This window comes from Hippopotamus amphibius, chromosome 9 (genome assembly GCF_030028045.1).
Source record: "Hippopotamus amphibius kiboko isolate mHipAmp2 chromosome 9, mHipAmp2.hap2, whole genome shotgun sequence".
Classification (NCBI taxonomy): domain Eukaryota; kingdom Metazoa; phylum Chordata; class Mammalia; order Artiodactyla; family Hippopotamidae; genus Hippopotamus; species Hippopotamus amphibius.
The window spans coordinates 123,720,067-123,734,437 of record NC_080194.1 but is presented as its reverse complement, the minus strand read 5'-3'; the positions used below and the strand labels follow the sequence as shown (position 1 = coordinate 123,734,437).

The 14,371-nt window shown below is 44.9% G+C and overlaps 2 protein-coding genes across 3 annotated transcripts; one reads left to right on the top strand and one right to left on the bottom strand.

Annotated features, from left to right (window-relative positions):
- Positions 1-1,276: 1,276 nt before the first annotated feature.
- Positions 1,277-10,769, bottom strand: LOC130859880 (zinc finger protein 75A-like). 2 transcript variants are annotated; one of them, XM_057747358.1, is made up of 7 exons: positions 10,484-10,769; positions 8,792-9,301; positions 7,402-7,597; positions 6,628-6,719; positions 6,227-6,353; positions 3,191-3,310; positions 1,277-3,011 (listed from the first exon to the last, which is right to left on the bottom strand). In XM_057747358.1, the coding sequence occupies exons 2-7, from the start codon at positions 9,191-9,193 to the stop codon at positions 2,413-2,415; spliced, it is 1,536 nt and encodes a 511-aa protein (XP_057603341.1). In that variant the 5' UTR covers positions 9,194-9,301; positions 10,484-10,769; the 3' UTR covers positions 1,277-2,412. The 2 variants fall into 2 exon arrangements, with proteins under 2 accessions (XP_057603341.1, XP_057603342.1); XM_057747359.1 differs by having other exon boundaries at positions 1,279-3,011; positions 9,173-9,301.
- LOC130861044 (balbiani ring protein 1-like) lies at positions 9,472-11,202 on the top strand. Its single transcript, XM_057749544.1, has 2 exons — positions 9,472-9,501; positions 10,726-11,202. The coding sequence occupies exons 1-2, from the start codon at positions 9,472-9,474 to the stop codon at positions 11,200-11,202; spliced, it is 507 nt and encodes a 168-aa protein (XP_057605527.1).
- The last annotated feature ends 3,169 nt before the right edge of the window (positions 11,203-14,371 follow it).

Sequence of the window (14,371 nt, the reverse complement as noted above, 5' to 3'; positions counted from 1 at the left end):
GCAGGAAAAGACAGCACAAGAGTCCTGCACCAATAAACAAATGCTTCAGCCAAGAAGTGAGACTTCTGCTCACAACCCACAGCTCAAAACTATCTCAGGACCCTGTCTGACTGCAAAGAACAAAAAGGGATAACCACTCCCTTCTTACTGTTCTCTAAGATTCAGACTCCATGAGGATGTGCATTTTGTCTTGTCCACTACTATATCCCTGGTTTAGAAGAGTACCTGGGCCCTCATTAAACTGAATGAATGAATGTAGCGTCAGCAAGAAATCCATAGGTATGTCTTGGGAAAAGAGACAGAGTCCCAGGGGTGTAAGGCTGAGACTGTTGGGTAACATCTATGCAGACCAGAGCTGCAGAGCTGGCTGCGCTTTAAAAAATAAGCACATTGGTATATTGGTACAGTTCATCTCAGGGAAGAAAATGAAATCCTGCTGAGGGTGCCAGACCAACAGCTCAGGTGACTTACACCATAAGGCACTGAAGCCAAGGACCAAATCAATTGAGCAAACTGCCACCACAAGTGCTCAGCTCCTGGAAGGAGCTGCAATAGTCACAAGTGCATCTGCTCCTTTAATGTAGTCAGCCCACCCAACATATCACCAGGGACCAGGGGAAAGGGACAGAAACACACACACTGACTGAGACCCTACCAGCAGCCCAGGGCATTTGGAGCTTTTCCTTCATTAATCCCTCTAATCCCCAGAAAACCCTGAGTTGAGCATTCTCTCTATTTCATAGGGAAACAGATTTAAGAGTGTTTCAGTAACCAATCAAGAAACAGGAATGTTTTACAATGTCATCCAGGCTGGCTGGGCAGGGACAACACACAGGTCAGTCTTGCTTATCCTGCCTTCAGGCCTGACTGATGCAGCTAAGTGACAGCCAACAGACGCACTGGCTATGGGGTCTTGACAAGCCTCTGGATCTCTTTGAGCCTAATTTCCTTCTTTGTAAGAGATTTGTAAGACATGATTCAACTCCTTTCCTACTACTACCTGAAAGCTCTCACAGGAACACATCTGAATCACTGCTGCAGATAAAAAGGTGTTACAAGAAACTCCACAGCCTATAGAGACTTTCCGCACTCTATGCTACGCTGAAGAAAACAAACAGGAAGACCCTGCGTGCTTAACAGTTTACAGTGTAAGTCAACCAAGGTGGATGCGGGTTCATCCATCTTTGCCTACCAAACAGCATCAGTTCCCAAAACTTTCCTTTTGGAACTTGGTCTCCTGCTCACTGATTCCCGAGCACTGTGCCCAGTGACCCACAGGATCCTCCCTACTGCGCTCACTCCAATTCCCAAACATAACTCTCTCCTTGTCCTTAATAACAAACAAAAGCCAAGTTAAAATGTAAACAGACAAAAACCTGAGAAGTTGATCCTGAATTCCCATTAATTTCCATGAACCTCAGAAAAGTGCTAAAGTTTATGGCTGTTTTATTCTATTGGCATTGTGAGGTAAGGACTCCACTTTATTGCAGAAATTTCTTCTTTTCATCTAAAATATACTAAATGGCTAAAAATTCCAACCCATTGTCTACATGATCTCATTAGAGATATTCTCCTTTTTTCAAACACAACCAATGCGAGGTATAAGATAGTGCAATATTAGTTCACCTGGCAGATTCTCTACCAGTGAAGTAAATGATTTCATCACAGTAAAAAGTGTGCTAACAGGACTCAAGATATAGTTGCTCAAATGTTCAAGAAGGAACTCAAAACAAGGTCAACTGTGTGAACACTGTCCAATGACATATGGAGTAAGAAATTCCAATTTAGTTCTTGGAAAACTTTATATTAGAATTCATTTCTGCCCCATCAGACTACTGAAATTGGTGAGTCAGCTACCTTGAAGACAATGATATGTAATGAAGCACGTACATTACTGATTTTTGTTTTGGAAGATAATGCTACAAACGTTTCTATTATATGTGCTTAAGAATGGCTGGGGAGATCAATGCAAACCAACAATATTTACCTCTGTTACCACTGAAGACTGATGATTCATGACTGCATCTGCTATTTTGAAGCAAATTTTGCTATTTTGCCAGGTACAATCCCAAAACAGCTTTTTCCCTTACTCAGAATGTTCTTAGAACATCTTTTTTGCTAAGGAATTCAGTGAAAGTTCTAAGCAAAAACAGTCAGTAGTATAATTACTAACATTTCCCCTCCACAGTCAACCCTGATTCCTTTCTGTGAAACATGTTTACATCCCCATATTTTCCACTGGTGAAAAATTCTTCATGACTCTTAATTTTGCATTTTTTTCATAAACTTTAGGGTCAAGCTCTGCTTGGTATATTTCTTTAGACTAAGGACACTGGACAAACTTTCCATCACTGGTATCAAGGTTTCTGGTGTCAAAGTCTTGAGCACTTGCTGAAGCTTCTCCTGCATATGCTACAGATGGGTTCTCCGGTGTTTAATAAGGTGGGAATTTTGACTGAATTTTTTTCCACATTCATGACATGTAAAGGGCTTCTCTCCAGTGTGAGTTCTTTGGTGTGTGTGGAGATGTGAATTTTGACTGAAGCTTTTCCCACACCATGAGCATTTATATGGTTTTATTCCTTGGTGTGTTGTTAAGTGCTTATTAACATCTGACTTCCATCTAAACCTCTTATCACACTGTTGACATTTATACGGTTTTTCTTCAGTGTGAATTCTTTGGTGCTTAATAAGGTCAGAGCTAACTCTGAAGCTTTTCCCACATTCCTGACATTTAAAAGGCTTCTCTCCTGCACGTTCTTTCTTGTGAAGCTCCATAAGTTTCAGCAGCTCTTCTTCCCACCAGTTTGAAAGCTTCTTTCTTTCCTTCACTGGCAAATCTTGGGGCCATTTCCCCAACCCATGCATATCACCATGATTTTCTTTGCCTGTTGTTTTCTGATGAACATTCACACTGGCTTTTTTTGACACTATGTTTCCTGGTGCTTGTATTTCTAAGTCAGAAAGACATATAGGTTGATGATTTTCAGTGTCATTTTTCAGCTTTATCTCTGTTGGAATAAACATAAGAATCAGCCGACTATATGTCTGAGCAAGAAAACCACGGGAATAGAAGAAAATTCAATATTCACTGAATTAAAAAAAAATAGGGAAGTAGAATCTTAAAATGTTAAGCCCTTGGGAAGGTTCCTATCAAGGCACATTTCTCCTCCTCCCATGGTGTATTTACCTGAAAGCAGCTCTCCGGGATTGTCTTTGAAAACTGGGGATCCTTGAACACTGGGGATCCATGGCTCTTGCCCTTGCTCTAAGCAGGAGATCACTTTAGGCTTGGGGAGCACAAATAATGCTGTGAAATAAAAAACTGAGGTCAATGACTGGAACTAACAATGGTTCATAATTCCAGACTACTTCAGAACAGCACAAGATACTTTAACAGTTTGTTACCCTGAATGGTTAAATGGATACTCGCCTATCCAATGTTAAGCTTACACTATACTGCATTTGTAAGTAGGTATGTAAAGCAAGGACTGAGAAATAAACATAAGCTACATCTATGAAAAGGGTATGGGAATCCACTGCACGTTCCCCATCTTCTAACACCAAAACTCCATATTTAACTAAGCTGTAATCAAACTCCAGAGGCTGCAGGAAATACAGGTTGGTCCTATTACAACTTTAGGAAGATTCATACTGGATAAGACCAGGTTTAGCAAAGTCAATGTGAAGGTCAGTGGGCTGGGTATCATAGGCACAAGTGATTCATGTCATCATTAGACTAACTTTTTAGTTCACTCTTAAGCACCAGACACTGGACTAGGAAAGACTTCTACTACTCTCATAGCTCACTGGTTCACATCCAGGTGGAAGAAACAGACCAGAATTACCTAGTGGACTTCCTCTAAATAATATTGCCAAGTATGGAAAGTATTAATCACTCAATCATTCAATAAACATGTACTGAGTGGCCATGGTGCATCAGGCACCCTCTGTGTGTTAGGGATACAGCAGTGAGTAAGCCAAGTCCCCTGATCTCAAGGAGCTTATTGTCTAGTGCAGAGTGAGACAATCAAACATCAACCAACAAGCAAATAAAATGTCAGGAAGTGATAAACTTTTTTTAATAATTTTTTTTCTTTAAGAACTTTTATTGAGATACAATTGACATAAAATAAACTGCATATATTTAAAGCGTACAATTTGATATTTTTTTCTTATTGGTAATGTATATATGGCAATCCCAATCTCCCAATTCATTCCCCCGGAACACAATCCCCGTCCCTCCCCCCCACTTGGTGTCCATATGTTTGTTCTCTACATCTGTGTCTCTATTTCTGCCTTGCAAACCAGTTGATTTGTACCATTTTTCTATATTCCACATATATGTGTTAATATATGATATTTGTTTTCCTCTTTCTGACTCAGGAAGTGATAAACGTTTTGAAGAACACTAAAGCGGGGTAAGAAAACATTTAAGATTCTGCTTCTGTGAAGCTACTTTAGAGAAAGCTGTGTGAAAAGCCTCTTTTAGAAAGCTATATTTGAGGGACTTCCTTGGCGGTCCAGTGGTTAACACTCTGTGATCCCAATGCAGGGGGCCCTGGTTCAATCCCTGTCGAGGAACTAGATCCCAGAGCCGCAACTAAAAATCCCTCATGCAGCAACAAAGACCCGGTGCAGCCACATACATACATACATATTAACAAAACAAAACAAACAAACAAACAAAACCCAAAGTGATAATTGAGACCTAAATTGATAATTGAGACCTAAACCCTAAACTGAGAGTTTTGTGATATGGGAGAAAAGTGTGTCAGGCAGAGGGAAGGGGAAAGAAATGAGCACATCAAGTTCATGAAACTGCAAGATGAGCAATGTGAAGAAAGCGGCCAGAGCAAGGGCATGAGTGGCAGGAAACGAAAGCAGGGAGACAAGGAGAAGCCAGATCTTGGAGGGTCCTGGGAACTTTGGTAAGAAATTTGGTTCTTATGTTGAATGTGATGAGATGTCATCATAAGATTTTTAAGCAGAAAATATCATGATCTGATTAGGTTTGTTTGTTGGGGGGTGGTTTTTTGGCCGTGCTTGTGGACTATAGGATCTTAGTTCCCCAATCAGGGAATGAACCCGTACCCTTGGCAGTAAAAGCATGGAGTCCTAACCACTGGACCACCAGGGAATTCCCCATGATTAGGTTTTTAGAAGACTCTGGCTGCTGTGTGGAAAACTGACTGTGGGAGAGGAGTGGTGGCAGTGGGTACCAGTTAGAAAGTATTGAAATGAACCTTGTGCCTGACACCAGGATGCTAACAGCATGAGAGGCTGTGATATGATGCAATTAAAGCTACACTGTGAGGGCAGAGCCAAGATGAGCTAGCAGTGGGATATGATGGCAAGATCATGATAAAGAATGACCCATGGGTTTTCTGGCCTGAAATGTCATACAGAGTGAAGTGAGTTAGAAAGAGAAAAACAAATACCGTATATTAACACATATATGCGGACTATAGAAAAATGGTACAAATCAACCGGTTTGCAGGGTGGAAATAGAGACACAGATGTAGAGAACAAACACATGGACACCAAGTAGGGAAAGCGGGGAGGGTTGGGGGTGGGGAATGAATTGAGAGATTGGGATACCAAATTGTACACTCTAAGTATATACAGTTTATTGTATGTTAACTGTATCTAAATAAAAGCTCCTTAAAAAAAAAAAATGATCCATGGGTTTTCTGGCCTGAAGTATTGAGTGAATGGTAGTGTCCTTTAGGGAGATAGGAAAGAGAAGAGCAAAGCAGATTTGGAGGGAAGGGAATAAAAATTTTGGGTAAGGAATGAGCATATAAACTGGACAAAAGCTCCCAGGTGATTTGGATACACCTTTTCCCTACCAAACCACTAACTGAGAATCAAAGAGCAACTGGAACAGAGACTCTCACAGGTTAACAGTAAGCCAAGAATATGACAGATTACTCAACTCCTATGCAAAGGGAAGGGGAGGGGACTTCTCTGGTGGTCCAGTGGTTAAGAATCTGCCTACCAATGCAGGGGACACGGGTTCAATCCCTGGTAGGGAAACTAAGATACCACATGCTATGGGGCAAACTAAGCCTGCACCACAACTACTGGACCCATGTGCCATAGCTAGAGAAAAGCCTGCCCGCTGCAACAAAGAGCCTACGCGCGCAACTAAGACCTGATGCAGTCAAATAAATTAACCAATTTTTTAAAAAGCACTTAATAAAGGGAAGCGAAGAATCTTTACCTAGAGAGATGACATTCTCATAGTTTTCTTGCATTACATCATTGTAGAGGGCCTTCTGAGTGGGATCCAATAACTCCCATTCTTCCTGGGAAAAATATATGGCCACTTCTTCAAACGTCAACAAGCTCTAAAGAAGAGAATGGGTTTTAGCTCAGTACTTGCCACTTCAAAAGCAGCCCAACCATCTGGCCCATGATTTATATGTTAGGCCAGGAACTAAAGGAATAGCATACGATACTTTTCAAAGTGAGGAGGCAGACAAGAGAGAGGCAAACAGGCTGGGAGGTGCCCAGTTCCCCAGGGGGATCATCTGAGTTAACACACCTCTGAACACCTGCTGGACAGTGTGGGTCAAGAGCAGCAGGGAAAGGCACCCCTAAGACGCTCCAAGCACAGCTCACCTGGTATTCAGGCAAGACGAGCTCAGATGCCACTGTCCAGTCTTTGGTGTTTGTCTGCTCAGGAAAGGTTAGGATCTGGTGAGCAGGCATCGCTGTGGGTGAAAAACAGCCAGAGGACATTTCTCTCGCTTCTGTTTCTGAACATGCTAGACTCATTTCTAAAATACAGAAGACCCTGATTTTCTCAGTATTGATGAGACAGCTTTACAAGTGTGTGTGGTGCCCAGAAATGGCTCTCTCGTTATAAATAAAAACCATGTAACTACAAGCCTCTAAAACAGGTGCCCTAGTTTTCATGAGCAAATTAATGAAAGGAAAAAAACCAGTTTATTATCCTCTCAAGATATAAACTGAAAATAAAATACTCAGGGAATCCAGTGTACAGTAGGAGATGCAGTCTTTGTTTTTTTATCATTTACTACTTTTTTCCTGGTACAAAATAATGTTCACTTTCTGCCACTAACCATCCATTTCTGATCCCAATTCCTTCCTTATTTTCAGGATGAGGTGAGCCTGACCCACTCTACTTTTCTACTAACAGAGTTCCTGGTGTTATTATCAGGGTTCTGTGGTTTGGAGATTTCTGTATCTTAGGCCGACCCCCACCTTCACCCACAACTGGTCTGTTCTACTGCCACCTCGGGGGCGTCCTAATTGCTAATGTGGCTGCATTTGTAGACCCAAAGGGCAGGCCAGAAAAAGGTAACAACATTCTGGCTTAATGAATTACTATCGCAGCTCCCTGGAGAAGGAAAATAACGCAAAGCTCCTTACCCCTCTCATATACTGGTTCAGTTTCTGTCTGGGTATTCTTGCTCAGCGGCTCTTGTAGACCCTGGGGTGTATTCCAAACTTCTCCATCTTGGGACATGCCCACTGGCTGGGCCTCTGCTGGCTTCAGCTTGAAGCCAAGGGCCTCTGCTGTTTCTCCCAAGAGCACTGCCTCCTTCCCCAGTTCACGGACCGCAACCTAGAAATAATCCCCATCTTTGTTACCATAGAACTTACTTTTGGTTTGGGGGTTGGTGGGAGAGGGAGGGAAAAGCAGGGAGTGTAGACTGTGGGAAGAGACACAGAAGGAAATGACACAAAGACTTAAAAGAGATACTGGGCCACCGGTTTTCCACAAGAACTATCCACAAGACATAGGAAAATTGGCAGAGAAGGAAAAAAGGTGTGACTACTGCCAGCCCTCCAAGACAGCACCCCCCATCCTCTGCATTCAGCCCAGCTCAGACCACTAGCAGGGTTACACAGGCTACCTGTTCTCATGCTGCCTTCACAGACTTGCTCTCCCAACCTAGATCCCTGCCTTAGTGGTTTCCTGTCTTCTAGTTCTCTCAAAAGACTAAGGAATTGTTGAATTTAAAAGCTGTCCTGTCAACCAGATTTTCCACATGGCCAGGGAAGATTCTCACAGAGGATGGGGATGAAATGGAGAAAAAAGTGGGAGGAAAAGAGTCAGGGCTCCAATGTATCTCCAAACGATTCTGACATAAAGCGTGTGCTTCCCCGGTATTCTCAGGAGGCCTGAGGCCAGCTGGTGTGCTGCCACCTGCCCAAGGGCATGCCCTGGATCCCAGCTCAGACCAGAGCCAAGGAACAGCCACTGAGGGAGAGCAGTGGAGGCCCCTGTCTATGGTACGAAGGACACTATCCCTCAGGCTGTGTCTTCTCTCAGCTACTCTGTTGGGATTTTGAAATCTTTCTCTTTTCTTTTTACTTTTTCTCTTCCTGGGCAGTCTTCCTCTAGTTGTTTGGTTTCTGCTTCTCTTTCCTATCTTTGCTCTCCTTCGGTCTCTAAGAGTTCCTCCTTTTCTGGGTATGCCCCACCCTCTCCAACTCCTTATTACCTTCTGTTTGTCTCTAAGAACTTGAGGCCCATCTCCTTGGCCAAGCCAGACTAGGCTCATTACCCTCAACACCCCCTGGCTCCAAAGAGGGCAAAGAGCAACTCTGTCCCTAAGGCCAGGGAAGTCTCTCTCAGGACCTCTGAAACCTGTGGACTGACTATGGCTGTGGGTCTGTGTTTTCAGGTCCTGCTTTATATGTCCCAAAGGAACAATAGAACAGTGACCCATTTCACTTTATTTCTCAATTAACTGCCACAATATATCCACCTTCACCCAATTTCACTGTACACATCAGGAATCTTTCTTCTCACCCCATTCCTCGTTTGACCACATTCCCTCTGCAAGTGTTCTACCAGGACCACAGCCTCCTCGATGCTCCGTGGATGGTGCTTCTTTACCCAGGTCTGGGTGTCCCTGGGCAGGATGGTCAGGAACTGCTCTTGCACCACAAGTTCCAAGATCTGCTCTTTTGAATGAATCTCTGGCCTCAGCCACTGATGGCATGATTCCTGAAGCTGGTCAACAACCTCCCAGGGTCCAGGTGTGTCATGACAGAGGAAGTACTGGTGAGACCTCTCAGGACCGAGACTGTCAGCCTGTGGGGCACATTTCTTATGCTGACTGGAGCTCTCTGTCACAGGTCCCTTGGTCTCCCTCAGAGCCCTGATCTGAGGGTTCAAGTGTTTACTCACCTGCAGATCTACTGTCATCATTCTGACCTAGGGACAATTCTGCTCCAGCACTGGACACACCACCAACACTATCTTAGACAACTGAGGGCCAGTCTGATCTGGAGTAAAACCAACAGAAGATTCTTCTTTCTAAGGCATTAAAGTGAGGAAAAAAAGTGCATGTCAGTAAGAAAGCCACATGAACTTTACCACTTGCTACTTATTATGAGAGAAAAACGAACTTTAAAAATCAAATTCTAGTCCCTGTTTCTCTCCTTTTCTATTATTCAACTGAATACAGCACAACTTATTGAAGGAAAATGCCAACGAATCACTTTGCCTTAAAAAAGGTAATAATCAGGAAAGGTTGGTGGGTGAGAAAACTAGTACCCACTGGTTGCAAGGAGTTTGAGGATTACGCAAAGGTTTTTTTTTTTTTTTGGCTGCACTGGGTCTTCATTTCTCTGCAAGAGCTGTCTCTCTACTTTCAGGTGAGTGGGGGCTACTCTTCCGTTGCAGTGCATGTGCTTCTCACTGCAGTGGCTTCTCTTGTTGAGGAGCATGGGCTTTAGGCACAAGGGTTTCAGTAGCTGCAGCACGCAGGCCCTAGAACATGTGGGCTTCAGTAGTTGTGAAGCATGTATTCAGTAGTTTTGGGTCTATGGTTTTAAGACCGCAGGTTCAGTAGTTGTGGCCTATGGGCTTAGTTGCTCCGTGGCATGTGGGATCTTCCTGGACCAAGGATCAAACCCGTGTCCCCTGCATTGGGAGGCGGATTCTTAACCACTGCACCACCAGGGAAGTCCCAAATGTTCATTTGATGCACTTCCTATGCCATCCTCTTGTGTTAAGGAAAGATCAGGAGAGTACTGAGTGTCTCTTCAATTTTAACATACTCTCCCAGTCTGTCTATCTTTAATAATAGGGTACAACTTCTATCACCTTTATTCTTTTGGGAAGATGGAAGCCTTCACTTCCTAGACCATTTGAGGTACTCCTTTCCATTATGTAAATACTCACAGGCGAGCTGAAACAATGAGACCAAAGTAGAAGGAAAGTAATTAAGAAAAATGGAGACTTATTCTTCTCAAAGAGTATCCCCCAATTAAGTAAGAACTAAGAATGTTAGTCCTCAACATTCATCTTGGCCTTTCTTTGCAAGATGTATAAACAGCAACATGCAGAAGATTTATACCTGTATTTTGAATTTCTCTTTATTCGACCTAGGAAAAATTACAATTCGTGACCCTTGTTCACGAAATGTTTATTCAAACGTCAAAGGAGAAAAAAAGGACAGCATGAGACTTGGTGATGGTTACGTTCAGCAGCTACCTGTTTCCAAGGGCCATTTAGACCTCTAAGCGAGGCTGAGGAGAGCCTCGTGAGCCTCTCTTTTCCTGAGGTGATCCAGCAGGAAAGGCACCGAAATTCTGCCCGGGAAGCCACGGTGTTCACAAGCGGCCGGCTCCCGATGGCCCCCCGGCTCAGGAGGCGCGGGGACTTCCCAGGCTTTTGTATCAGCGGAAGCGATCTCTCTGAGGCTGGACCACCCGTGTCTCCCGCGGTAACATCAGCCAGTAAAGGAAACGCCGGCGGAGACGGGAAAGTGGACACGACTGCCCCGACGCGCCCGCGAGCGCTGTGCCGGCGGCCAGTGTCCGAGCGCGTTCCCGCCGCGCGGCCCCAGGCGCCACCCGCGCAAAGGCTGCAGAGAGCGGCCTCAGGAGCCTGACGGCGAGCCTCGCCCGGGACAGTCCGGCCGCCGGGCCCGGAAACGCCCCCGGCCGCCTTGCAGCGGCCCCGAGCAGCGGCGGGCGTCTCTCGGGGGCTCCGCAGCCGGCGCCGAAGGCGAAGCCGCTTCTAGGTTACCTCGGACGGTTCGGCTTCGGGAGGCCGCTCCCTCTTCCCGGGGCTCAACCGCAAGTCACCGCCCGTCCGGCCACCGCTCTGAGGAGGTCAGCTCCCCGTCCCGCGCCTCTCAGAGGCTGGCCCCCGAGGCCCGGGGGTTTGGGAGCGGAGGCCTGGCACCACTAAACTTCGCCTGGCGCTGACCGCCCGCCCGGAGCTGTTCCTGCGCCTCGGGCTGACACAGCCCGGGGCGCACTCCAACCGGAAGGAGAAATGACGTACTTCCGGGAAGAGCTCCGCGCAGGTCAACGCGTCCTCACCGCGGCAAACCGGGTTCAACCTGGCGGCGAGAGTTGATATCGCGGAGTCTCAGGCCGCGGAGCCTGGGGGTCCTGCACAGGCGCAACCCTCTTCCGGCCATTACTTCCTTCGTCGTTGTGGACGGCCGGCGCCTGATAACCGGAGCCCCGCCGGGTGAGGGGTCCCCGCCCCTGCCAGTGCCTAACTGTCCTCCTGCCGACTCTCACAGCCTCCTCCAGTAGCTGGTGTTGACCTAAAACAGCAATATAAGCAGTTATCAGCAAAATGAGGTAATTAGGGCACAAGAGTTGCAATTTGGGATATGCAAACCCTGGCAACCATAAGCAAGTCTGGAGAACATGGTTGACACAGGAGACCTGAGGAGGTGGGAGGAGCTGTTGTGACCTAAGAATCCATTGGCGGAAAATGGGAGTTTGGAGTGTAATGGCTTATCATTGGCTGACTTTTGACAGCCTCTCGTTGGCTCAGCTGCTGCTCGGCCAGGAGAAATTCTTCCTCCTGCCTCCCAGTGGCTAGTAAAGTAGTAACCTACTTCCTATTGTTAAATCAACTGATGTCTAGTGGTAGGGCGTGAAATCTGCCCTTTGAGTTCTGATTCCATTTTAAATGAGGTACCGTTTATAATTTTCACAAAGGCAGTTTTGTCTAATCTGATTTGTGAGAGGTGTTACCCAGACACTAACGATGCAACCAAAGTTCCCACAACTGTCTGAGCACTGCAACCCCTCCGTCTTACAACAGGCATGTCAAGAACCAGAATATTCTCACTAATTATTAGAGAAATGCAACTCAAAATTACAAGGTACCTCTGCACACCGTCAGAATGGCCATCATTTAAAAATCTGCAAATAACAAATGCTGGAGAGAGTGTGGAGAAAAAGGAACCCTCCTACACTGTTGGTGGGAATGTAAGTTGGTGCAGCCACTGTGGAAAGCTGTGGAGGTTCCTCAGAAAACTAAAAATAGAATTACCATATGATCCAGCAATCCCACTCCTGGGCATATACCCAGACAAAACTATAATTCAAAAAGACACCTAGATCATAGCAGCACTATTCACAATAGCTAAGACATGTAAATCATCTAAATGTCCATAGGCAGATAAATGGATAAAGATGTGGTATATATATACAATGTATATATACATATATACAATGGAATACTACTCAGCCATTAAAAAGAACGAAATAATGCCATTTGCAGCAACAGGGATGCACCTAAAGATTATCATACCAAGTAAAGTCAGAAAGAGAAAGACGAATACCATATGATATCACATATATGGAATCGAAAATATGACACAAATGAACCTATCTACAAAAGAGAGAGTCACAGACATAGAGAACAGGCTTGTGGTTGCCAAGTGGGAGAGGGGTGGGGGAGGGAAGGACTGGGAGTTTTGGATTAGCAGATATAAACTATTATATATAGGATAAATAAACAACAGGGTTCTACTGTATAGCACAGGAAACTACATTCGATATCCTGTGATATAATGGAAAAGAATATTTAAAAAAAAGAATGACTGTGTATAACTGAGTCACTCTGCTATACAGCAGAGATTGGCACAACACTGTAAATTAACTATACTTCAATAAAAAAAGAACCAGAAGATTCTCGTTTACGAGCTGGCTCAGGTGATAAGAACCTGCAGAGGAGAAATCTTGTGTTTTACAGGGATAAATACCTCCCTTCATTTATTCCTGGTGGCCAAGATCTACTGAAAACTCTCTACCCACCCTCCTCCCTTCAAAGGGGAAAGAAAATCTGTTCTTTGAAAAGCTGGCATGGACACCAGTCAGGAAAATAAACAAGTGTCTAAGAAGCAGCAGCTAAATCAAGTTTCTCCACCTTGTTCCAACTGCCTGTCCCCTAACCTAGGCCCTCTCCAACCTGATTTCCATTCTTTCCACACTCCCCTTCTCACCACTGCCTTCGTCTCCTCGGTTCTCACTCCAGATGCTGCACCAAGGTTGCCTTCTCAACGCTTCCTGGATGATGCACCCTCACCCAGGCTTGGAACTCCCTGTGCAGAACAATCAGGAATTGCTTCAGCTCCAGGATCCTATCCTTGAATGCAGCTTGGGCTGCAACCATCATGAGCACAGCCCCCAGAGCTGGCTCATCATGAAAGCTTGTGAGGCAGCTGCTGCTGATGGGAGAGTCTGAAGAGCTGGTGGGAGATCTCCAAGTTGCCAACCTCTCTGAGAGGTCAGGATCTGCCACCAGCCACCTGAGAGACTGTGAGCAATAAAGGGGAATTCAACTCAAAACTGAGGCTGATCTGTGGCCCCGAATTCAATCCCTACAATGTGGGGATAATTAGCCTGGCATATGAGACAGTGTTACCTAATGGAAATCATAAAGACTTTTACCATCAGGTGGATCTGGTTTCCAGTCCCAGCTCAATTCCACACTAACTGATGTAGGGCAAAATATTCAACTTCTCTAAGCCTCTTTTTCTCATCTGAGCATAACAATACCTACCATGCAGCATAGAGAAAAAGATTAGAAATGCTAATTGTATAGCATCTGGCCCAGTGTTTCACACTTAGAAGATGCAGAATAAATGGTCTGGGATGGTGTAAAAGAAGCTCCATCTTACAGGAATTTCAAGCATATCTCACTACTTAACATATATTAATTGGTTTAATGTCTGTCATTCCCACAAGAATGTAATGTTCTTGGAGAGCAGATTTGTTTTATTGGTGAGTCACAGCTGCTCGAGAAGTGTCTGGCCCTAAAATAAACATTTGGCAAATGAATAGGTGAAAAAAGACAAGGAAGACCTGATTAATTGACTGGGTGTCCAGTACTTAAGCATTATAAAGCATATGAAAGGAGATGAAGACTGGTCTCTGACCGAGACATCTCTGAGATCTGTCTCCCCTTTGTTTCCACTCCTGTGGCTCTAGGGTGGGATTCTGAACTTCAGCACTATTGACATTTGGGGCCAGACACGTCTTTGTTTCTGTGTGGATGGGGGTTAGGGGGGTGTCCTATGCATTGTAGGCTGTTTAGCTGTACCCCTGGCCTCCACCCAGTAGATGT

Coding starts and splice junctions, on each gene's coding strand:
- LOC130861044 (XM_057749544.1), top strand. CDS start 9,472: ATGCCAACGAATCACTTTGCCTTAAAAAAG. Junction 9,502..10,725: donor ATCACTTTGCCTTAAAAAAG/GTAATAATCAGG, acceptor CGGTAACATCAG/CCAGTAAAGGAAACGCCGGC.
- LOC130859880 (XM_057747358.1), bottom strand. CDS start 9,193: ATGATGACAGTAGATCTGCAGGTGAGTAAACACTTGAACCCTCAGATC. Junction 7,598..8,791: donor GTGGTCAAACGAGGAATGGG/GTGAGAAGAAAG, acceptor GATTATTTCTAG/GTTGCGGTCCGTGAACTGGG. Junction 6,354..6,627: donor TCGTCTTGCCTGAATACCAG/GTGAGCTGTGCT, acceptor TCTCTTCTTTAG/AGCTTGTTGACGTTTGAAGA.